Below are 25,795 nucleotides of genomic sequence, written 5' to 3'. Positions count from 1 at the left end.
CACTTTCTAGATACATACACAGGTGCCACAATCTGACCAACAACCATCAGCCGACATCAGCTCATGTAGAAAGTGACAGATTGGAAAAGGCTCGCCTTAAAACATTGCATCTATCAAGCTATGCAACAGAATGTTGCCACTAATCTGCCACATCTCCTCTCTTTCCACACCATCCCCACCCTGGCAAGTGGCTACATGTTGCTTTTCAAACACCATGGATTGCATGGAAGAGAACAGCGTAAAACTGGGGGAAATTCCTTCACCACTCTTCTAAAACTGTCCTTTAAAAATACAATTAAATATAATGGAATACATTACTCATTACCAAAAGAGCTAATGCCCTTACCATTAATTATCCTACCGTTGAATTGTTATTTGTCATGCCTTCATTATGAACATCATAATAATAATAATAATAATAATAATAATAATAATGCAGTGCAGAAATCATGAATTCCCATCTTTGCCTGAGATGCAGCACCAAATAAAACTCTCTACCACCAAGTCTGGGTATATAATACTCAAGACCAGGGAATTCATTTTACCCCTTGAAAATCCCACCAACAAAGCCTGCCTCTCCAACCAATAAAAATAATAAAATGAATAATCAATTTTCTGCCCTTTCAGGGTACCAAACTCTGTTGCCTCAGGTACCTAATACCTTACTTGCCTTGCTACTTTACTAATGCTAGGGTCTGATGTGCAGTGCAAATAAATCCCTTAGGAACAACATAGCATGAGAACACATGCACCAAACTACAGTACTAGATCAATGATCCTTCACCCTACAGAACTATAGCAATATGATTCCAATTTAACTTTAGCTTATACTGTATGCTTACTGTTTCAGGAGTTGTGGTATGCTTATAATAGCACCCACCTCATAAAATGTTTTTTCAGACTTTTTTATTGGGAGGATTAAGAGGGTTTGGGGGCAGACGGTTGCACAGGCTCCACCGTGAGGCAGCACAATTCCTATCACTACTCTAAGGGCATGATAGTATAATCCTATAAATGTGTAGTCCAGTAGGTTCAGCTGAGTCCAAGTGGGCTTTTTGTGAGCTGGGTGGTTATAAAGATGCAGCTACAAAAGTTAAAAAACAATTCTAGGCTCCATGACCGCCACTCAACATTTCACAGATTAAAACAGGGATATGTATGCCTAGGCAACATCAGAGTGTTATCAAAATGACAAATGATATCTCTTTCTATTTTAATTCCAATTGTATATTAATGGTTTTATACTCTTTCTAGGTTTAATTTCTGTTTAGTGTTAACTGATTTTAAGATTGGGATGAGGGATGAGGTTTTGCATTTTTAAGCATCTTTCTTTTAACTGTATTTTGCTATTTTTACTGTTGTAATCCGCTTGGATTCCTTGAGATTAAGCGGAATATAAATAAATTATATTATTATTATTAAAAGCTATTAATGAGGAAGAAGAAACAAGCTGGGAGGAGCTTCAGCAGTTTGCTTTTGCCAGAGCCTACAGGGAAGGGCAAGATTCCAGCCTTCCCCACCAGTGAATTAACTGAGTGCAAACTATTTTTGCACTTTGAACTTAGGGCCTCTACAGATGGGCAGCTGAACACCACTCCTGTTTGCCCCAGATGGAGGCCATCAGGAAGGATAAATAATAGACCAGTGAGAATTTTACATAATTTTCCCCTAGCATACAACTTCTCAAAGTACAGCACAGAAATTACTCTGCAAAGAAAAACACATGTTTTTGCAAAGAAGACAAAGGAAAGAAAATCTGTTTTCTGGGCATAAAATGACTTTCCCATGCAGAAAATAGTATCCAGCAAAGAAATCTGTCTTTTGTACAGAAAACAGAGTTTTTGCTTTTCTCAGAGAATAATTCCTCTGCAGTACTTCAATTATGAGGAGAATGCTGAAAAGGAATATTTCTCGTCTCACTGCAATGTAGAGAAAACTACCATAATCATACATTCTTGCATATGAGGACAATGTAGCTGGTTATTTACATCCCTACTTGGAACCAATCAGCTTTTACAGTTCTTCCAGGCTGAGAGGCATTTATGGACAGCCTGGCTGGAAAAGGTGAGTTTACAGACTAGGAACCCTGATCTCTTGTTCTCTGCATGGGTCAGCATCGCACAAATCAGTATGCTCTTTACGTATTGGGGGCATACTTATCAAATTTGCAGATGACACCAAATTAGGAGGAATAGCTAATATCCCAGAGGACAGGATCAAAGCTCAAGATGACCTGAAGAGGCTAGAAAGCTGACCCAAAGCTAACAAAATGAAATTCAACACAGAGAAATGTAAGGTACTGCACTTAAAGCAGAAAAATGAAATACACAGATATAGGATGGGGGACACCTGGCTGAATAAAACTACATGTGAAAGGGATCTAGGAGTCCAAGTAGACCACAAGTTGAACATGAGTCAACAACAGTGTGATGCAGCAGCTAAAAAGCCAATGCAATTTTACGCTGCATCAATAGAAGTATAGTGTCTACATCAAGGGAAGTAATAGTGCCACTCTGTTGTGCTTTGGTCAGGCCCCACCTGGAATACTGTGTCCAGTTCTGGGCACCACAATTCAAAAAGGATGTTGAGAAACTGGAGTGTGTCCAAAGGAGGGCAACTAAAATGTGAAGGGTCTTGAAACCATGTCCTATGAGGAATGACTTAGAGAGCTGGGGATGTTTAGCCTGGAGATGAGAAGGTTAAGAGGTGATATGATAGCCCTGTTTAAATACTTGAAGGGATGTCATATTGAGGAGGGAGCAAGCTTGTTTTCTGCTGCTCCAGAGAACATGACCCAGAACAATGAATGCAAGCTACAGAAAAAGAGATTCCATTTCAACATTAGGAAGAAATTCTTGATATTAAGAGCTGTTCGACAGTGGAACAAACTACCTCAGAGTGTAGTGGAGTCTCCTTCCTTGGAAGTCTTTAAACAGAGGCTTGATGGCCATCTGTCGGGGATGCTTTGATTGAGAGTTTTTGCATGGCAGGGGGTTGGACTGGATGGCCCTTGTGGTCTTTTCCAACACTATGATTCTATGATTGTACATTGACAACTATATAAAAGTACTAATATTTCCAAGTTTTGTTAGTTGTTATAGGGTTTGGGTCCCCCCCCCCCCCCCTAATAATGATGTACCATTCACTAGTGCCAGTTAAATTGGTGCTCTGGGGACTGGTGTTATAATACAATCTAGTGGCTGCTTGTTCACAGCAAGTTTCCAGAGGGAAAAATAGAAACACTTGTAGCCAATAAGCAGAAATATATTACCAGTCTCCCACAGTAGCGCACCATGGGCTGCACACAGCATGAGAATGAAGAGGGAAGGAATATCCTGGTTTTGCTTCAGATCATTTAATATCTGTCTAGATCTACAAGATCCATATAAGAATAGGGGTTCAACAAGGGACACGGCTTTCTTATTTAAAAGGCTATGCAACAGATAAAAGGTTATAAAAATATAAAATTATGTGAGATCCTGCATCCTAAGAGCTCTGTTCTTGCTTTCCAGGATGCTCTGCCCTGCAGGCTATCAGGACTCTATAGTATGGCAATTTCTGCAGAAAGTGTAGCTGACGCAGGAGCATTGGTGCCATGTAGCCCTTGGTAGATCTGAAGAATGCTTAGTGCTTCCTATCCTGACCCCAGGAAATTGTCTGTTCCAGGTGTATTTTCATCCCCCTAAAGGCTTCACTGGGATAACAAAAGCACTGGCTTGGCCAAAGAAAAGTCATCGCCCTTATGAAATTGTGTGAAATAATATGCATATGCTGGCAGCTGACTAAAAATAGGTACAGTAGTTCAGTGACCTGTAGCTGAAAACATTTTCCATAGCAGATGCTAATGGGTCTAAATTAGTTTGAACGTCCAGCATTACACTGAGTTCCCTTGCAAAATACGGAGGAAAGTAGAGAGAGAAAGAGAATATGCCACATACATGCAGAGCGAGCCAAAGAGGGTAGCAAAGGGAAACATTCATTCCTGACGGGTTGGGGGGCCAGGTACCATTGGTGCAAAAAAGGTTATGTGGAACCTGTTTTACACACAAATATTGACACAGGTATTCATTCAGGTAGCAAACACAGCATTTGAACTACTTTATAATACAAAATTTGCATAATCTCAAGAATTTTCACTAAAATAAAGAGTCATAGAAGGTGTGGGGAAACAAGGTAGGGGTAAGAATAGTGGTAGAAATACAGCACCTGCATTGTGATTTGTCTGTACAAACAGTAACTGAGACTCTGGGAAAAAAAATTTCCTTATGGCTGGCCATCCATAGGTTCTACTAGCATGATAGAGCCTGGAATAATACCCCAAATATCACATACACAGTAGGCTACATGGGATACAGGCCATTTTGTCATCTGTCCAAAAGTGCTTTCCCCCAATTTCTCTGAGTTGCCCTATTATCTAATTAACTGTGTTTTATCCAAATTCTGTACTCATATACCCAGTGTTCCTTCATTTCCACAATCAGAATAAGAAGCACTCTCCCAACTCCTGCCTGCACCACCTCTTTAACATCACATATAGACCCATCCCTGTTACATCACAAGAGCCTGTTCCTGAAACACCACAAGATTCACCCATTGGTCTCAGGTTTGGGGCCTGAACTCTTCAGGAATGAGATGCTACACACCTGACAATCCTCCTAGTCACCCAAAGCCCAATAATCCTCATTGAGGAAACAGTGCCAATTATCCAATCCTTAAGGAAGGCCATAGTTCTGACCTGTGTAGTGCAGGAAAAATCCTATACTCTGAACCAATTTAGAAACAAATGAGGATAAAATATTCCACTCAGCTGTGTAAAGTTAGAAACCTAGTTCACACGGCCACAAACAGGAATTGGGAAAAATCATATAAAAATCATATAAAGTTATATAAAAACACCAAACCCCCCAAACCTTGATTTTGCCATTTTATATAAGGAAAACCATTTTACTATGCTATTGTATATAATGGGACTTGAGCATCCACAGATTCTGGTATTCATGGGGTGTGTGAGTAGAACCAAACCCCAGTGGATGCCAAGGGCCCACTGTATTGTGCTATGCTAATCATACAGGATTCCAGCCTTGGACTGAATCAGTCCAGGAAAACTGTTTCATCACCTTTGCTTGGTACTTCCCATTTTCAAGGCCACAACTATACAAAGGAAACAAGATTTAGAAAGAAATCTATGGTCACAATAATCACTTCCTATTTGAAATCCCCATGAAGTATCCACCCCCCTGATCCCTTTTTAAATGCATGTGTCCTGGTGACAAAACATTTGTATATCTGCTGCCAAGATGGGAGGAACAAGTCTAACAAGAAGCTCCAAGAAGCTCTACTCATCCCTGCTGAGCCTGCTTTTTTTCCTCCTCCAATCTGCCTCTGGACGAGAGCTGAAGTTTGTGCTCTTAGTAAGTAAAGTATTCATAAATGATTTTTGTCCTGTGGGTGCTTCCAGGATTTTTTTCAGGTATGAGGTAAAATCCTGATTTTATGCATAAACCAGCTTTAGAAAATGAGGATTTTACCACTGTTTTCTTTTCTCCTATAAGATTACAGAACCACTTTGAGTTGTTCAGTATTTCAGATTATAACAGCATGGCTTTTTGCTGCACATTATGAATGGAGACTCCTGTTATGATCTAGGTGCTCCATGAATTCTTGTATTGTACATTATTTTGAATTATAGTGAATCTGTCTGTTTTCATTAAAGATCACACAATTTATTTAGAACCTTTTACAAGCACCATATGCAACGGCGCCAAAATGCAGAGAACTAAAAAAAACATAAACATGACAATGAAATGATTCATGGCCTTCCTGTGTTTTGTGCTTATCTGTAATTTATTTTAATTTATGCCCCACTTTTCCCAGGGAAGCTAGTGAAAATGGCTACCTCTTGTAGTAGAAACAAACCCCAGAAAAATAGTGGTGGTTCTTACAGTTGCAAAGACAAACAAATTGCTTTATTGTATGCATAAGATGAATTGAGAAGGTGTGAAGGCATTGGGTGCTTTTAACTACACATCAGTAGTTTCAAGGTCTAATTCAAAAGGTTGGTCCTGGCTAGAATAGACCCACTGAAACAGTGGGGCACAAGTAATCTTTGGCTTTCCAACTTTATATATGAAGAGTTTTATCATGTGTTGATTACCTTAATAAATATTGATACTGAAGAATTGGGGTGCTTCTAGACTGCTCTTTCATAGTCCAGGGATTGGATCATGATGGTTTCAATTTGTAGCCATCTCACATTTCTCCTTCATTTGTTCAGTCTGTTTTTTCTTGCAAGAGAAAATCTGTTAAGGGAAAAAATAGCTGTACAAAGCCTCTCAGCTATGAACAGGAGCTCTCTGTCTGGAAGCCGCTTTAGAGATGCTGAGATAGTTGCTTCCTAAGAACAATTACTTGTGATCCAATTTATGAACAGAGGTGAGGTCACTGTCCATCATCCCTTATAAATGGCATTTTTGCCCATGATAACTCATATTGACTAGAGTAATAGGGCTTTTAAAAAAATACTGAAATAATTATAATTGAGACAACATATCCTGATCAGTGTAACAGTTGGCGTAGTAGGTAGTGGCTTCTCCATCACGGGAATTGTAAGCAGATACCAGACAGCCATCTCTTAGGGATCCTCTAACTCTAAATTTGTTGTATTGAATGGAGAATGGAACTGACTGGCCTAGAACAATGCCCTCTCCAATTCCACATTTCTATGAACCTCAAAACTGTTTTTCAAACAACCAAATATTTCAGTTTTCTAGCCACTATGAAAGTGGCTAGAAAACTGAGAGAAAACCTGAGAGAAATACATGACTGTCCAGAGACTTCAAACCTAAATGACATCATACATGAAAACCATCAGAACTAGGAAACCTTTGGCATTCCAGATGTTTTAGCCAATGATGGCTGGTGGCTTCCATTTCAGTGAGCTGGTGAATTCACTTCAGGTTTTAGTCCAAATGTTAAGGGGTGCATCCAAAGTGCTGAGCCCATCTGAGAGTAGGACTCAGTATCTTGATAGTTTGGAGTAAAATCCACTGACAGAGAAGCCATGAGTCACCAGTAGTTTTAGTCTACAACTCCCATCAGCCCCACTCAACATAGCCAATAGCAATGGATCATGGGATTTGTAGTCCCATACATCTGGAAGGTCTATCCACCTCTGCTATAAATGATCACGTAAATGTTTATTATTTTAACTGTATTTGCTTTACAAATTGCTTTCAGGAAGTTTATCTTGGCTAGAAATAGAGGAAAACCCATGTTGGGACAGATAATTTGCATGTATAAATTACCTTGTTGTAATTCCAGTTTTAAATTAGAATCTCATGTTTCATAATGGGTGTGAACCGGAGCAAGCAGTATCAACAGATAATTATGAGTTCAGTCTTACACATCTATATTCAGATGCCCCAGGAATTCAAGTGAGATTTTTCCCCAGGAAAGGGTATGTTGTACAATTGTCCAAATAAGAAAGGTGCAACAAATTACAGCCTTTGTTTAGTTATTCAATCAGTCATTTATAGCCCACACTTTTCTATGCACAATTTGAAGCAGCTCACAACATTTTAAACTACTATACAATGTAAACCACAATTCAGTGAAAAGCTACTAAAAAAATAGAAAGGAATGCAAATCTCGAAGACATTTTTTAAAAAATCTAGACCAATACATTCCATGCAATTGTCTTCGTCATAAGAATGCAAGAAAGGAATGCCATGCAGTCCTATTAAAAGAATCCATGAAGACCCATTTGTCATTATCCAATAATAAATCTTCTAGACAAGTGGTTCTCCAAGTTGATCCCCCAGATATTGCTGGACTAAACTCTCAGAATCTCTAACTATTAGCCATGCTGGTTGGGACTTTTGAGAGTTGAAATTCAGTGATGTCTGGGAACTAAAGTTTGAGATTGAGCTAGATTGTGATCAAACACATCATTTCAAACATCTTTGATTCCTCAAGTTCCCTTTCAGAAGCCTGAAAGATAGAATGAAAAATCAGAAAAATAACCCCCTCAATCTGCCTATAGAAATGATAACCTTACATGCCATATTTTTTCCAGGGTTTTTCTTCAGTATAACACTCTCCTTTGAACATTAGACTGTCTAAAGTATAGCATATCTAAAACAATGATGGAGAAGGAGGAAGAAAAACTTGTAGTGAGCCTTCATTGCCATTCTAGTTGCACCACATTCTTTGATAATTCAGGAAGGGCAACACTGGAAGCAAGTGTGACACACAGATTTAAGGATGCATTTGTGCCAGCAGCCAAACCTGCTCCATCCTTCATATTCATGTCAACTCTGGTTTAGGGGAATTTACTAATGATAAATAGGACATTTGGCAGGGCAGAAGAGAGCTTCTCAGGTGACTCTTCTGACACTGTTATGGCTGAAGGCACATCAATCAGTAAGTATGTCTCTTACCTGGCCTGTGACCGGTTGGAAGGCTAACTGGAGACCCTATACATGCTGCCTAGAGTAGTGTGAAAGAACAGCATTGCACAAATGGAATGAGCAGTAATTTGTGCCTTCAAGTAGTTTCCAACTTATGGTAACCCTAAGGCTATCGTAGGATTTCTTGACAAGATTTGTTCAGAATGAGGCTGCCTTGTGCCTTTCTCTGAGGCTGAGAGAGTGTGACCTGTCCATGGTCACCCAGTGGGTTTCCATGGCAGAACAGGGATTTGAACTCTGGTCTCCAGAGTCATAGTCATAGTCCAGCACTCAAACCACTACACTACACTAGTAATCCTCACCTCATATCAAAATGATATTCAGGAAAGTTTATTGGATATGTTCCTTAGCTTTTTAGTTTTCTTTCTTTACTGCTTGAATATCTACAAGCAGCTGATGGCCCTCCAGACTAATGCAGGGATGGGCAAAATATGCCCCTGGGGCTACAGTAGGCTTCTCAAATACCCATACTGGTTTTGGTTTTGGGTGATGTTTTTTGTTTTGTTTTGCAAAATTAAAATGCAAATTGCTGTTCCTGAAACCCTTTGAGTGCAACAATTTACTTTTCAAATAGGTTTCAATGTCTCCCTCTAATATTTAATAGCTTTCTGGAGTCAAGGTTGTGTGTAAGAGAGAAAATGCTGAACAGGATCTGCAGTAAAATGTTTAGAGAACAAGTTGACCTTTGTAAGCATCAAGGTGTCTAGCTTGCCTTGAAAGCCTAAACAATTAAGAGCATCCTTGGATGAAGGAAATAACACATAGAGTGATAAAGGGTGATGGAATATTCCAAGTGGGCCTAAAATGTATTTTAATATATTTGAAATTCTGTGTCCTGGTTGTATGAAAGATTTGTACGTTTGCACTTTGAACCAGCCAATAGAATACATTGTTGAAATTATCTATATGAACAGCCATTTTCTTTGCTTCGGGGCCTCAGTTTTTTGGAACTTGATTTCCACTGCGGACTTTTGCCAGCAATAAACTTTTTGGATTCTCAGCCTTCTGAGTCCTGTTGTTTTCTCTGCTCTGTCAAGCCAGTGGACTTAGTTAGAGAAGTCCAGGCTTTTAAGAATCCTACTACAAGAGAGATGATAAGATCGCAGTTCCAGACCATGATCCTATTTGAAACTGGTAGTGCAGAAATTTCTGTCAACATACTTATGCAGGCACTCTGTAAAGGTAATGGCTACCAGCTAAATCTCCAGTTCTGCCCCCTTCAGGCAATCAGTGGCTGTTTGGTGCAGAGGTGGGGCTATAACTGGTAGTCTGAAGCATGTTATCTCTAATCCTGTTGGCACCAGGTGACACATAGCTATTGATAACTTCATTCTCCATGAATTTGTCTATGCTAATTTTAAATGAATGTATAGTGTCATCCCACTATGTGTTATTGAATTCCATTGTTTAACCATGAACAGGGTGAAAAGGTATCCTTCTGTCTCTCTTGGAACTCCTAACAATCAGTTTTACTGAATAACCTGGGGTTCTAGTATTATGGTAGAGTGAACAAACACTTTCTCCCTAATCACTTTCTCCATAACAGACATAATGTTTATAAACTTCTACCATATTGCTCTAGTTTCAGATCCTTTATCAACTGAGTATCCCTTTCTGATACTGTTCCAGAAAATGTCTTTTGGAGATATGGGGGCAGTACAGATGGGCGGCTCTATGCTGGCCATCTTTGCCCCACATCTGTGCTACAGCATTCGCATGCTGCAGCACAGACACACTGTCTAATAGCCCTATGATGGTTCTTCTGCCCAGAGCTGTTTGGGCGCTTGGGTGTCCTTACATCACGAGGCTGTGCCCCATGTGGATGAGGCCGCAGCCTTGTGATGTAATGGTGCCGATAGTAGGGCTCAGCACATATGGATGCTGCACCATATTGAGCCCTACTATCGTCACAAACTGCCTGTCTGTACTGGGCCATGGTGAGCTGGGGCCCTTTCACTCCACAAATTTACAGCATTATGATTCAGCTTTAACTTCCACATTTTATGGAATCCTGGGTTTTTAGTTTGGTGAAGCATTTAAGCTTTCTGGTTAAGAATTCTAAATCTCTCTCCCTAAATTGCAAGCCCAAGATTCTATAAGATGGAACCATGGCATATAAAGCAGAGTCATAGCACTATAAATGTACAATGTGAATGGACCCTATAACTCTGTGTGTGTGTGTGTGTGTGTGTGTGTGTGTATTTCAAGTATAGTTGCATCACATATTGCTTCTATAAAGGCATACAGTGCAGCCTCCTGAGCTGACTTCACAGCTTGGGCAAGCCCAGAAAGGAGTTGACAGTCCTTAGTATGGTTACTGTCACAAGGGAAGAGATAACTCATTCACCCTAAATTGGAAAACTATAAAACTGGGTTGTTCAGGGCACTTGATCAAACTATCTTAATGCCATTCAGTCATTTTTATTATTGTCCTTTCCCTGTCTTTCTGCTGACATAACATACGGCCGATGTCTTGTGAAAAGGTGAGATTTTACCAATATGTTTGCAGAACCAGTTTTCATATTTCTTAAAACGTCATTGTTAAAATATTCTACTAAAAGAGAATGAAATTTTGTATTGGAAGGTTTTGTTGAGAAAAGAGAGAACAGGAAGAATGTGGATTAATATAGTCTTCAAATTTCAGATTTATAGACATGGTGACAGAAGCCCCATTGAAAAATATCCTACCAGCCTACACAATGAAAGCGACTGGCCACAAGGATTTGGACAACTGACTAAGGTTTGTTGGCTTTTCATAGAAGTCAGAGTATTTGCCGATCAAACACAGAAAATGTGTCTCATCCCAAATTAATATCTAAACATTGGCAACTAGCAATGAGGCATTCATTTTTAAACTGATGTTCTATAATAGGGTTAGGTTTCATGCAGCCCTCTTGATGTTTGTTTGATTGTTTAGAGTATTTATACCCCACTCTTCAGCCCTAAAAGGCCGTCAAAGCAGCTTACAAATCATTAATTCAGTAATACAGTTCCTTGCCCTCAAATTTACAATTTAATTGAAACAGGACCCATTAGGAAAAGGGAATGGCAGTGGACAAATGATGCTTCTCTCCCTCAGAGGCTAGAGCAATGGCAGCTAAAATCTAGAAGGAAGATTTCTCACCAGCCCTTGGAGCTTGGGCACAATGGAGCTGTGCCTGGCTATTCATATTGTTGGACTGCAGTTCCCAGCATTTCTAACTAGCACAGTCAATGGTCACAAATGCTGAGAATTACAGCCCAATATCTTCTTGAAGCCTCTGTTCCCTATCCCTGGTGCAAGGTCTCCTGTAAACTACTCTCATCAAAGTAGTGACCAAACATCAGATTAGGGTTGGGAAACCTGTGGACATCCAAACACTGATTTTCCAAAGCATACCTTTAGAGTTTGTTTGAGTCTTAACTAAAATGATACTTCCCTGTTACTTACTTGCCTGTTACAGACTGCCAAAATAGAGCTGCTTCGGGTCTCTTTGGAGGTATGCTGTTTAAATGATGCATGCATCCTAAGAATCCGGAAGCTGCACCAAAGCTGCCCTCCAGTGCTTAGGAATGGAGTGTGGCTTTGGCGCGACCTCTGGACTCTTAGGACCCATGCAGCATTTAAATAGCATACCTCCAAAGAGACCCGAAGCAGCTTTATTTTGGCAGTCTGTAACAGGCCATGCTCCCTGAATAAGCTCCATGGGAAACATTTACTTCAGAGTAGACATTATTGGATTACATTTTTTTCTTGCAATGCTTGAATACAGCCAAGATATCTAGAATTCAAATATAAAGTGTCTCAAAGAATAAAATGGGAAAGTCTACTTACCTGAGAATATTTAATAAATTTATTATATCTACACATGTTATTTTAGTGCATAGAGAGATTTTGTAACACCTTTGAGACTAACTGAAAGAAATTGGCAGCATGAACTTTTGTAGATTCCAGTCTACTTCCTCAGATGCATTTGGTGGAGTGGAAGCCAGATACAGACATATATATGCCATTGGTATGTCAGTATGTCAATTCAAATTACAAATCCTTTGTGTATGGAAATGAAGTTGCAGGTCCAGTTTTAATGACGGTCTTCCACTCCACCAAATGCATCTGAGGAAGTAGACTGGAGTCTACAAAAGTTCATGTTGCCAATTTCTTTCAGTTAGTCCCAAAGGTGCTACAAGATCTCTCTACGTACTGATTCTACAGACTAACACAGCTATATCTTTGGATTCTACATATTATTTTAGTTATACAGGCTTATTTCTATCCGAGGTTTTTATCTTCTGTAATTATTTTATTTAGAATGAAAATGAAGTAGAGTGGATAGGTATCTGAAATAAAAGACAGAAATGTAACTTCACATTCTCCTAGTCCTAGTCTGATTCTCACTTTGATTTTCATTCACTTCTCGCAACATTTCAACACCATGGATGTTCGAGTATTTGAGGAATGGAGGAAGCAGGAGGAGTGAAAGCATGGCCTTTGGCCAGTTAATACAACACTGTTGTATTAAAAGTTGTCTTGAAAGTTAACCAAATCTTGACACTTACAGAGCTATTTCACCTTTGGGAGAAAGGTGTTGCATTAATTAAGTGAAAGCAACCATAGCCTTTTTGAACAATCATTCAAGAGGAGACTGGATGGAATCACTCAAGCAAGACTAGTTCTGCCAGAAGAGGGCAGCCAATCCAGCCAAAAACCCATGAAACCCATACATCTATCATGAGTGGTGTAATCCCAATCTTGCCAAATGACGTTGGCCATTATCGTGTTTTTTAAATTACTTTTCCCTCAGGTCTTTGTCTCATTGGGCCCGAACAGACAAGCCAAAATAAAGCTGCTTCAGGTCACTTTGGAGGTATGCTGTTTAAATGATGCATGCATCCTAAGAGGTCTGAAACCATGCAAAAGCCACTCTCCAGTCCTAAGGACTGGAGCGCAGCTTTAGCACAGCTTCTGGCTCTTAAGATGCCTGTGTCATTTAAACAACATACCTCCAAAGTGACCTGAAGCAGCTTTATTCTAGCTCTGCACCCATTTTCTTCAACTGGAAAGGAAGACTGCATCAGCCAGCCAGAGATGTTTATCTGAGACTTCCTGCTGAGCAAAAGCAGGTTTGCAGGACTGAGAACATTGGAGAAGGATTACATGCATATAGCAGCTAATAGAGACAGTTATATCTGCTGCTGAGCTTGTCTGTTATAAGGCTGGAGAAGAAAGCCCCTCACTCCCCACTTACCAGGCAGCAGCCACTGAGATACACAGAGGTCTGTTTCTCTGTGACTACTGATGGTCCCTAATGTGCTTATGCATTTCTAACTCCCCAACAAGATTCTGACCACTAATCATATGAATCTTTTTTGTCCAGATGAGAAATATGTCATTTACTAGTGAAAAATATCCAACACAGGAGTCCTAGCTGCAGGGAAACTTGCCATTTTTTAGGATTGGGTCATATTTATTACTTTCCTAGTCATTGCACTCTTGCTATTTAGAACAGCCAGAAAACATATATGGTTGAATTTCTGTTTCTGGTCAAAGTCATAGTCATATTGTTATTCCTATAGATTGGAATACAGCAGCAGTATGAGCTTGGACAATACATAAAGCAGAGATACTCAAACTTCTTGAATGCTGCCTACAAACGAGAAGAGGTGAGTACTGAGACTTACTTCCTTCCTTCCTTCCTTCCTTCCTTCCTTCCTTCTTCTTTCTTTTTCTTTCTGATATCCTGCCATACTCTCAACAGGGAAACCAAGGAAACCAAGCATACATTTTTCAACAAAGTAAAGCTAAAACGTGATGATTATATTTAAAAACTTTTTTAAAAAACACAATAAATTATTTAAAAACCTCTAATGTAAAACAATTTAAAATCACTTAAAATATAATTCATGCAAAAGAGATATATCCAACTATGGACAGACATTTGTCAGGGTTTCATTTAAATGAAAGGTGGGCAACTTGGAGCTGTCCAGATGTTCTGATACATCAGCCATAGCCTTCATAATGAGGGATGATGGGAGCTGCAGCCAGTTTGCTTGTTTCAAATGGAGATCTGGGATGGGATTGAAGAAGCCAGTAAAAACATGGATAAATCCATGATGTTTTCTCCTTTCAAATCCACTAAATGCCCTAAAGGCACCAGATCCCATCTGATCTTGGAAGCTAAGCAGAGTCAGTCCTGGTTAATAACTGCACGGGAGACCACCAATGAATAACTGTTGCTATAGGCTATATTTCAGAGGAAGGAACTGATAAAACCACTTCTAAGTATTCCTTGCCTAAGAAACCCCTACAAAATTTAAGGGTCACCGTAAGTTGACAGGTGACGAAAGCACATACATACATATATGTAATATTAAATCTCCCTCCATTCTTCCCTTTAAATATTGTACATCCCCTTGTTTCCTTTTGTCAGGCCTTGATACCAGTTGTTATGTGCCAGGAGTATTTTAGATGTGATCTTTTTGAGCTGCCTTGGGTCCCACTCCAGGAGAAAGACAGCATATAAATGAAATAAATAAATAATAAAATAAGAATATACTCCTACGGCTTGCATGCCTTCCACAATGCAGATCCCCTTCTCCCACCTGCTTTTCACATCTTGCCTCTCCCAAGTTACTAGTCCAGTATGGTCCAAAACACGTGGCAGAAATAATCCAGTTTGAGACCACTTTTACTGCCCTGGCACAGTGCTAAGGAATCCTGGGAATTGTAGTTAATTGTGGCACTAGAGCTCTCTGACAGAGATGGCTACACATCTCACAAAACTACAGTTCCAAGAATTCCCTGGCACTGAACCAGGACAATTAATGTGGTCTCAAACTGGGTCATTTCTGCAGTGTGTTTTGGACCTATATTGCTCTGACAATGATTGGATTTCAAAGAAAAAAACCTCCTTCCCTCCTTTCAGTTCCTCACTCTTACTTTGCTTTCTTTCCCCCCTTGTTTAACCACTCTTCTCTCAACCTTCTATTCCTTCTAGTGTCACTTTGTTGGACTACAGTTTGTAGAATCCATCAGCTAGCGCAGCCACTGGCTATATTGACTGGGATATTCAACTAGCTTTAGTCCAAAAATGCAATGTTCCCAAATTCTGCTCCTGCCAACTGTTCCCAGCACCTGCTGTCATTAAATTTCTTTTTCTCAACATTACATTTTCCTGGCTACTGTTACTTGACACTAATGATTCCAATACTTTCTATGTTATGTATCTTTCATAACATCCCATTCTGAGAATGCAGACACCTCAGGGAGCCTTCAAGTGACTCAACATGTACTCCAGTGGCACTCATATATCTCTGGGAGTAGTTACTGTTACCACCACTGGGACTAACACTGTGGTAAAGATGGAACCAATGTGATCTTTGGAAAGGACTTATGGGTACTTAAAGATATTGGGAAAGAGGTCTGCCTGAGGGTTGGTGCCAGACAAAGCACAAATCTTGAGACTTTTTTTCCTTCCTCGCTGATGAAGAATCCAACAGAGGCTTCCATCAGTGAAGAAGAAAAAGAAAAGTCCCCAGGTTATACTACATGCCCCTTGTTTCTTTGCTAGATTTTGATCCAGAGCACAGAAATTGATCGAACCATTATGAGTGCCCAAGCAAATCTCGCTGGTCTTTTCCCTCCTACTGGTGATCAAATTTGGAATGCAGAACTCCTTTGGCAACCTATTCCAGTACATGTTGTACCCAAGGAACATGATCCGGTGAGTACCAATGATACAACAATCCTGCCTGTCTTTTATGAAGTTGTGGTTGGTGGCTTTCAGTTCAGTGCAGCCAGTGAATCTGCTCCAGATTTTAGTATATTCCTTATGGGAGCTATCCAAGATGACCTCTAATCCCAAAAGAAATCCATTCGTTTCAATAGCTCCTTAAATGCGCAGATCTACCATCTCATTGAGATGGAAGCCACCAGTTGCCACAGCTTTTAGAGTCTTCTTGTCAGAAATCTTCTGACAACAAAGGCTATATACCTTTCCATTTAAAGAAATCAATTTCCTTAATTAAAAGGTTACAGTCCCCAAAGACTTTCCAACAGTAGTTTGGAAAGTTTCTAGCTCTTCTATTCTATCTCTGCTTTACTGTCTGGTCCACATGTGTATTAGTATAGAGAACTGGGGTGCTAGACTTCCTATGCCAACAAAAGAAGATAAATCTAGATTAGTCCTTTTGACTATAGGCTGCTGCCAGTGTCATAAGAAGGACCAGACTTTTGAAGGCCATTCTGAAGAGATGACATTTCTACATTATGTTGGTTATACTGAAGCCAAACTACAGGGAAGTAGTTTCAGAGCACCTGGAAGTCACATCTCTATGCTAATAAATATAAGAACCAGTGCTTGGGAAAAGTTATTTATGGACTGCAACTGGCCATGTTTGTTAGGGAATTCTGGAAATCAGAGCCCCAAAAGGTAACTTTTCCAACCTCTTCAATAAACTAGACTCAAGTCAAATAGGAGGTAGTGAGTTTTCCACTCAGTAAATTCAGATCTGCCTAGAGGTTTGCAATGGGTATTCCTAGTATAGGTATGCTTCACTACTCTACTGTGTCAGCTCTATCCTAGTGATGGAAAGGATATTCAAAAATATTCTTGAGTAATGGGTTTCTCAAATGTTGGGGAGACACTGGTGAGGAGATCAAGACTTATTCAGCACAAAAAAATGATGTGTTTTTGGGTGTGTGCTTTTCCCCCACAGAATGTGACATTTTTGACTAGAAAATAACATTTTTTTAGAGAAAACAAATTTCCTGCACAGAAAACAGGTTCCTACACAATAAAAAACATTTCTGCACAGAAGATGCTGTTTTCTGTGCAAGAAATTGTCATGTGCAAAAATGTTGTTATTTATTATGCAGAGCACACATGCATTTGGGGGGGGGGGGTTTCAGGATAATTCATAAGTGACAAATAGTCTACACTGCACTACTCCTGCACCAAACTACACAAGCATTTGTTCTTCCTTTACAAAGGTTTACACTGCTACTTTTGCTTAAGAACTTTTCCACTTAAAACATAATCATCCTGGGCATGCCGTTGTTCCACATAAAGAACAACATACTTTGAGTCATCTCAGGCAGTAGAAATAGAATGTGACCTCTCAGTCCTGTATTCTCACCAGCAAAGTTTGCTTCAAGCTGTTCAAAAGTTGGAAGATCAAGAACAGTCAACATAACTTCTTGAGGTCAGTAGAAATAAGCCACTTCTCAAAGTACAGTAATACAAATGCTGCAATATGTCATTCTAGCAACTGGTTAGCCCACTGACAACACACACTTATACATTTTTATGCTTGAGGCAGTCACATTCTGTTCAATTGGACGTACAGTTAGCTAAGTACATATAGCAGTGATGGGGTGGATGCATGGCACTGTAGATGTCATTTGAGTGTTTATCACTGGGTACATAGGTGGATGTTATGAAATTTGCAGTCTAGCAAGATCTGAAGGCTGATATTACCTACCCCTGATCTACAAGACTGCTGACTCATTACTTGCCTTTTGTCTACCAAAGAATACACAGTGGTATACAAAAGCTACCAAAGAGGTCGCCCATCATACCAATGACCAGACCCGCATAGGTTCAACAAAGTGTCTGAACCATGTGGATTCTCATCAGTCATTTTGCCCCACTGATGGGCTACTGAAGCATCCTGATAGATATGAGCAGCCTGCATAAAGATAGGTCTTATATAAAAGCCCTAGCTGTGATACTTGGAGTGAAACAAAGACTGGTTACAATCAATCTAACATTTGTTTCAGAAATTACGCTATCCGATGTTTAACTGTCCACGTTATCTGGAACTTCTGAAGGAGACGATGACCTCAAGGGAATTCCAGGCCAAAATTCAGCCATATCAGGTAATAAAAATGAACAAGGATAGTGATGAGGGAGCAAGGTAAACCCATGTTGTTCCTGAAATCTATCTATCTTGGGATATATGAACTTGCAGGGGTTTCTTACAGTACAGAATAGTCTATATATCGCTGTTTGTTATTAAGGGACCTTTTTTCCCTTAATTTCCATGGCCTCCATCCTACAGATACATTTTCCCTCCAGTGAGCAACTGAACATAAATGGCAGAAAGTATTTTGCTTAGCAGGTTATAAGTTATTAAATTACTATTTAAACACTTTTACAAACATTATCCTTTTCTATTTTGCCTAGGAATGTATTTCTGTTGTGGAAATCAGTAAAGTTTCTAGTATAAACTAGAACCTCACCAAATTGAACTGCAGTGTGTAATGGCTGGATTACCGTTACTTTAGACATCAAAGTATTCATCTAACTCAATCTAAGTGCCAACATGTGACATATGTAAAGTACATGGTATTATCATCATCATCACCATCATTCATTCATATGCTGCCTTTCTCCCAATGATGGGACTCAAGGTGGCTAACATTTTAAAACAATACAGAAGGGGAGCCCTGCTGGTGCAGTGGTTAAATGCCAGTACTGCCAGCACAACATTATGAGTTCGATGCCAGGGCTCCAAGGTTGACTGAGCCTGCCATCATTTCATTGATCAGTAAAATGAGTATCCAGCTTGTTATGGCCAAATAGTTTACAGATTGTAAACTGTTTGAGAGTCCTGAGTTCACTATTAAGCAGTATAGAAATGTAAATGCTATTGCTATTGCTACAGATTAAAACCAATATAAAAGTTACATGTAAGTATAAAATATACAATTAAATAATCATATATTCAAATAATTAAAGTACTAAAATGCAGTAAAAATGATTTTAAAAAATCCAGACTCCTAAAAAAACTTCAAAAACAGCATCACACAGCATTAAGTGACCAACCTCAACAGTTTGCACAACAGTGGCACAAAAATGTTTTAACCTGCCGCCAGAAGGAAAGCAAGGATGCTGGAAGGAGGCAAGGCCTTTCTAGGGAGGGAGTTGTAAAGTCTGGGAGCCGCCACCAGGAAGACCCTTTCCCTTGTTCCTACCAAAGCAGCCTAAGAAGGTGGTGGGACAGAGAGAAGGGCTGCATTAAAACTCTAATGGGCTCATACAGGCATATCTCTGTTAACAAACCCTCTAACAAAGAAGCTCTTTTATGCAGAGTATTTTTATATCCACCCAGCCCTCTCTTTCCTCCTTGTCCTCTGTCTTGCTGGAAGGCATTTTTAGAAACATCAACATTAGGAGGGTAGTGAAGGAGGACTGGGGAAACACAAAGATGGAAATAGTAATAGCATTTACATTTCTATACTGCTTATTAGTGAACAGTGCACTCTCTAAGTGGTTTACAATCTGTAAGCCAATTGCCCCAACAAGCTGGGTACTCATTTTACTGACCTATGAAAGGATGGAAGGCTGAGTCAGTCTTGGAGCCCTGTGGGATCAAACTCACCACCTTGTGGCTGCAGTACCGGCATTTAACCATTGTGCCGCCAGGGCTCTCATCTGGTGGGTTCCAAGTCCATGTGTATGTGGTAAACAATGCAATAACAGCCAGTCCTACCGTAACTTTGTGTGACTGCATACAACTGGCAAGCGAAACAGCAGCGGTCTCCAGAGTCACCTACTGAGCATGTATAAACAGCACAAAAAAGAGAGAGAGAGAGAGAGAGAGAAAAGGGAAAGCAGACGAGGCTATCTCATCAGCTCCTCAGCCCCGGCATGTTAAAGAAGCATAGTTCTGTAAATCTAGTTAGAAAACTGGAAATCCCAAGAGAAGTGGAAGTGGGGAGAGGGTCATCTCTGGATGCATTTTGCAAAAAGTTTTCAAGTTGTCTCTAGCAGTTTCAAAAAAAGTCTACTTATTCAAGCCTTGCCTGACCTAATTGTTTCATTTCACATGTACCTATTGTAAATTTGGAATAGGAACTTATCACCTATTCTTTCCATGTTATTTCTGATATTGATACCAAACTTTCTGTTGAAGAAGGAGTGGCCAAGAATGCATCAACTATTAACTGAGATATACCTGTATTTACATGTCAGCTGGAAGAGAGGTCAGTAGTATATAGGACATACCTTTCGTCAAACAAAAAAGTGACAGGTGCCCCGCCCCCTTTTGGGTCTTAGTCCCGCCCCCTGGGTATGTGGGTTCTAGGTCTTGGGGTGTCAAGTTTTGGGGTTCTAGATTCGGGGTTCTAGGTTATGGGTGCCAGTTTTGGGGGTTCTAGATTCGGCGTTCTAGGTTTTGGTTGCCAGTTTTGGGGGTTCTAGATTTGGGGTGCTAACTTTTGGGGGGTTCCGCATGAACCTCCCCTGAACCCCAAAAGGTCGGCCATTTTGGTTTTTACTAAACATGTTTTTGGGGGTGCGTGTGACCCCTCTATGAATTCGTCTCACCCTGCCCGACCACTAGGAACAGACCCCGTCCCCATAAGACCAACGGCGTAGCGGCAAGGCGGGTTCAAAGATGAGAAGTGGCAGCCATTTTTTCTGCGCCAACAAAGGTTTTCGGGGTTGTTGTGAGGTGTCTCCGAACTCGTCTTGGCCTCCCGAAGTGAACGGTTCGGAGGTCTGCAGCGATCTGAGCTTCGCAAAGGCACGACACGCGAATCCCTTCCCCTGGCCCCGCCCCCCTAGGGCAAAAAAGGTCCCCGCCCACGCCGCTGATTGGCCCAAATCTCCCTCGCCTCTGTGCCAGCCAATAGGTTCTGGTGGAGGGGGACCACGCCCTCGAGGCGCAGAGTATATGAGAAGGGGATGCTAGCGTTTGGGGTTCCGTAGGAACCTCCTTTGAAACCCAAAAGATCAGATATTTTGGGGTTTTTGCCAAAGATAATGGGGGGGGGTGACCCCTCTCTGAACTTGTCTCATTCCACCCGACCACAGGGAACCGACCCCATCCCTACCCAATTAGCTGCAAGGAATGTTTGAAGGTGACAAGTGGCGGCCATTTTGATTGCGCAAAGCATAGATTTCGGGGTATGTGTGCCCCCCTCTCCGAACTCATCTCAGGACCCCTGATCACTAGGAACAGCTTTTGTGTGGCTCGGAGATTCTCCGAGGGTGTGCTGGACTGCTGGTGTTTTCAGTGTTACAAACCTGTTTTTTTCCAAGTTGGAGTGTTTCCAGGCTGGTAGAACTGGGTAGAGGGAAGAGTCCTTCACTCTTCAACAGCCGGTTTGGATCTGAGATTCAGAGCTCTGAAGTGCAGGGAGGCTAAGAAGAAGGGGCGGGAAGACCATTTCTCGCTGATTGGTCCATTTCCCTCCACCCCCAACCAATGAAAGGCAGGGAGTTAGGAGAGTGTCCTCCCCTGCAGTGTCAGATGTACAGCGCGGCACCCTTGGGCCCCTGCACTCAATGCTGCTGCATTCTCCCTAGGCTCTCAGGGCTTTCTCTTTTCCCTCCCCAAGATCTGTTTCTGCATAGAGCAGCCCCACTGGTGTGTTCCACCAAACAAAGGATCCATTTTTCATGTAAATATTGATTTTGGGAGTGAAGTGATTGCTTTGATCCTCCAAACTTCCTTGATACTCATCTAGGAACAGCTTTTGTGTCTCTAGGAGATTCCCCAAGGGAGTGGTGATGCTTTCAATGTCACAAACTTGTTTTTCAGGGGGGAATCTTATACATAGGAGCCTTCCCAGGACCCCCAGCTCTCACCCTGATGTTGCTGCTGCTGCAGGCTTCCTAAGCTCCCAGGGGTCTTTCCCTCCCCACAGCCTGTTTCTGCATAGAGCAGCCCCATGTGTGGGTGTTCCATTTTCATGGAGATATTCATTTTGGGGGGAAGCGTGAACCCTCCCTATGGTCATACAAAATCCTTTGACCACTAGTAACAAATTTCCAAGCCCCACCCTGGATGCTTCTTTATTCAAAGGAAAACTGCTTTGCATTTATGGACCATATTTTGTTCATGTTCTACAAACTTGCATTTTGAGGTAAGGTGGGAGCCTTCTTCCACACTCAGACTAAAGCTGGGACCAAAAGGGAAAGCTTACCTTGCTGCCAGGGCAGGATTTTTAATTTTGGGAAGTGGCAGCTGTCTTTTTTTATTTTGCAGAACTGTGTATTTTGGAACAAAGACTGCTTATTGGCCCATCCTTGACTCCAGGAGCTGGTTTCCAGTTCAACACAGGCTTTCCGTTTCTCACACCAGTACACAACTCACAAGCAGGGGCTATTTTGTTCTATTCAAGGGTGGATTTGGAGTAGGGGTGTGCATCTTGTCTGTACATGCTGTTTTGAATGGCATTAGGCTCTCATTTGGATAGGGAAAGAGGGCCACTTCCTTCACTCAAGATAGGTCTTTGTGAAGAATCAAAAATATTTTTTTCAGTAACATCATTCTGTGTGCATTTCACAACTTTGAAGAGGGAAATAATAAGGCAAGCTTTCCCCCTATCCTGACTTACTTCTGAATACTGCTGATCGTTCAACATCTTCCAGCCCAAATAAGGAATGGTAGGGGAGATAAGGGCCTGCTCCATTTCCACAGGAATGGTAGGGAGATAAGGGCCGCTTCCATTTCCTTGGGAATGTTTGACTCCTGTTTACAGGACAGTTGTTTTTCCTCATACAAGTGTTCATTTTGAGATAGAATGCGGATGTTCTATACACTCAACCCATACGCTTCTTCAATAGGTGCATGTTTCCACCACAACATATCTGTGCCAGCATTTTGAAAACATGCAGAGCCCGCATGTTTTTGATCTCACCTACGCACATACACCCATCCTCCGATTTTATGTGATAAATTAGTAGCAGTGCCCCCTGCAACACTATTCTCCCCCCTCCCACCTGGAGATATATGTGTTCAGGCCCCGGCTCCAGAACCAGACACCACAATTGCTGCAAAACGTCTAGGTAGGGACTCCAGCAGAATGTATGAAGACTGTCCCAGGGTGGTTATTGGCATGAGGTCTGAGGATAGTGAAGATACATAAAGGTTTAGAGCACTGATGGGAAGCAGGGGTGGTCAGGGAGAGGGCTGGTGGGGATTTTCTGTTTTTCTTTGCAAAAATAAGAATGTGGAGGCTCTGCAAAGGGGGAGATCTGCACAGGGAGGTTGTAAGTGTTGCCTTGTTGTCTGGTTGCAGTGCAGGAAGATGAAAAGACAGTAGTGTTTAATTTACGGGTATAACAGCAAAGCAGAGAGTTATAATGACAGGAATTTATTAGTGAAAAGCTTAAAAAGGAGGGAAGCTAGGAGTTGTAGAGGGAGGGGGGAGTAGGACCCCCTTTAGACAAACTTTGCAAACCCAGAAAAAAACTCTGGATTGGAAGTCATGTTAAAAGACTGACACAAAACAGTCAGGTATATACATTTAAACAGATACATTGTACAATTTGTATATCAGTGCCTGGCAATTGGGTGAGAAACTCTTTATATAAAACAATTAAATAGAAAACATGGCTTTTTGGACAATGCAACTTTTCCCTGAGGGATAGAATATGAGTTGGGACAGTGCACGGTATCTGATAAGAAACCCTTTATTATCTCATGAGAGCCACATGGCGGGGTGTAGATGTCCCAAGCGGAAAGATAGAGGAAGGGCATGCTAGAAAGAAGGGTGTGTTAAACAACAGCAAAATTAAAGTCGGGAGAGAGGATCCGTCCAATAGGTCAACATTATAATAATTAATAGCCTGTTCAAATGAACCAATAAGGTGACACTTTGAAAGAGAGAGGAATAGGGGAGGGCTTTCAGGAATGTTCAAAAAATCTCCGTCAAGCTTTTCAGAGGCAGGACCAAGACAGAAGATGAAATGTAGAAGTTTCTTCTATCAGGTAAAGACTGTTTTGTTGTTTGTAGTAGTACACACAGAAGTTAATTATCCGGTTTGTGTTTAACAGCGAGTTAAAAAAGAAAAAAATGAAGTATGCAGACAAGTGATATTTTAAAATAGTATAGTTTTTGTTCTGTGCAGCTTCCAAAGCCATGTGTACCAACTCTCTTAATTTCCAGCGTTGTTAGATTTTGGGGCGAGGGCGGTGTGGAAGAGGTTCAGACTCCTACTACTGTTGCTTATTTAGATGTGTAGTTTTTAGGTATAAAGAGCAGCATCTGATCTTTTCCCAGAAGCTGTGGATGCAGGATAATAAATGTCTAGGGCTTTTTAACCACTTATTCTCCACAGCCCTTTCCTCTTCAGCTTTTGCAAAAACTCTTAATTTACACTCCTCTGGATTTGGAGGAAGAATGGGGCAGGGAGATCTTCTGCCCAGTATTAACTATTAGCTTACACAGAGCCATATGTTCATTGGTCTTCAGAAGGGAATGCAAGACTTGCCATGTGCCAAGTATCTGCCCTCTTTTTAAAAAGTTTTTATTGGTCTTTAAGGCAGCTGAAAAAAGGCTCACTTCCCTGACAAACCTAAATGCAATTAAGTCTACAGTCTATGTATGTAATCTTCGTGGGTAGAAGAGGTAAAGGAGGCAAAGTCACAAATTTGTGATCTTAAAAAGGCCAAAGCATTTCGGTCATGTTACAAAAGGGCCTTCCTTAGCGAATGAAATAAAAGTACATTTAGTATAGTTGTGGTATCGGGACATCACATAAACCATCTCTAAAAACATACATTCTTAAAAAGCAAATATCTATTATACATATTCTCACATATATACATATTACCAGAGATTTTAGGAGTTGAAGTCTGCACTTTCAACAAAGTGGCCACTGAGTGTTAGACAGGGACTACATTAAGTTCTTATTTATGTATTTTGAAAGTAACATCAGCCAACGATGCAGGATGGCCATAAAGTAGCTGTGATGTCCCGATACCACAACTATACTAAATGTACTTTTATTTCATTCGCTAAGGAAGGCCCTTTTGTAACATGACCGAAATGCTTTGGCCTTTTTAAGATCACAAATTTGTGACTTTGCCTCCTTTACCTCTTCTACCCACGAAGATTACATACATAGACTGTAGACTTAATTGCATTTAGGTTTGTCAGGGAAGTGAGCCTTTTTTCAGCTGCCTTAAAGACCAATAAAAACTTTTTAAAAAGAGGGCAGATACTTGGCACATGGCAAGTCTTGCATTCCCTTCTGAAGACCAATGAACATATGGCTCTGTGTAAGCTAATAGTTAATACTGGGCAGAAGATCTCCCTGCCCCATTCTTCCTCCAAATCCAGAGGAGTGTAAATTAAGAGTTTTTGCAAAAGCTGAAGAGGAAAGGGCTGTGGAGAATAAGTGGTTAAAAAGCCCTAGACATTTATTATCCTGCATCCACAGCTTCTGGGAAAAGATCAGATGCTGCTCTTTATACCTAAAAACTACACATCTAAATAAGCAACAGTAGTAGGAGTCTGAACCTCTTCCACACCGCCCTCGCCCCAAAATCTAACAACGCTGGAAATTAAGAGAGTTGGTACACATGGCTTTGGAAGCTGCACAGAACAAAAA

General features: G+C 40.8%; 1 protein-coding gene across 1 annotated transcript in view; it reads left to right on the top strand.

Moving 5' to 3' along the window:
• The first annotated feature begins 5,297 nt into the window (after positions 1-5,297).
• LOC149309667 (prostatic acid phosphatase-like) overlaps positions 5,298-25,795 on the top strand; it is a 36,150-nt gene continuing 15,652 nt past the window's right edge. The window contains 5 exon segments of the mRNA XM_089532469.1: positions 5,298-5,411; positions 11,113-11,208; positions 14,022-14,108; positions 16,016-16,168; positions 18,226-18,324. Coding sequence (XP_089388595.1) covers positions 5,298-5,411; positions 11,113-11,208; positions 14,022-14,108; positions 16,016-16,168; positions 18,226-18,324 — 549 coding nt within the window.

This window comes from Sceloporus occidentalis, unplaced genomic scaffold (genome assembly GCF_023333645.1).
Source record: "Sceloporus occidentalis isolate IW3139 unplaced genomic scaffold, rSceOcc1.0.p SCAF_7, whole genome shotgun sequence".
NCBI lineage: Eukaryota > Metazoa > Chordata > Lepidosauria > Squamata > Phrynosomatidae > Sceloporus > Sceloporus occidentalis.
This window is presented reverse-complemented; position numbering and strand designations above follow the sequence as displayed.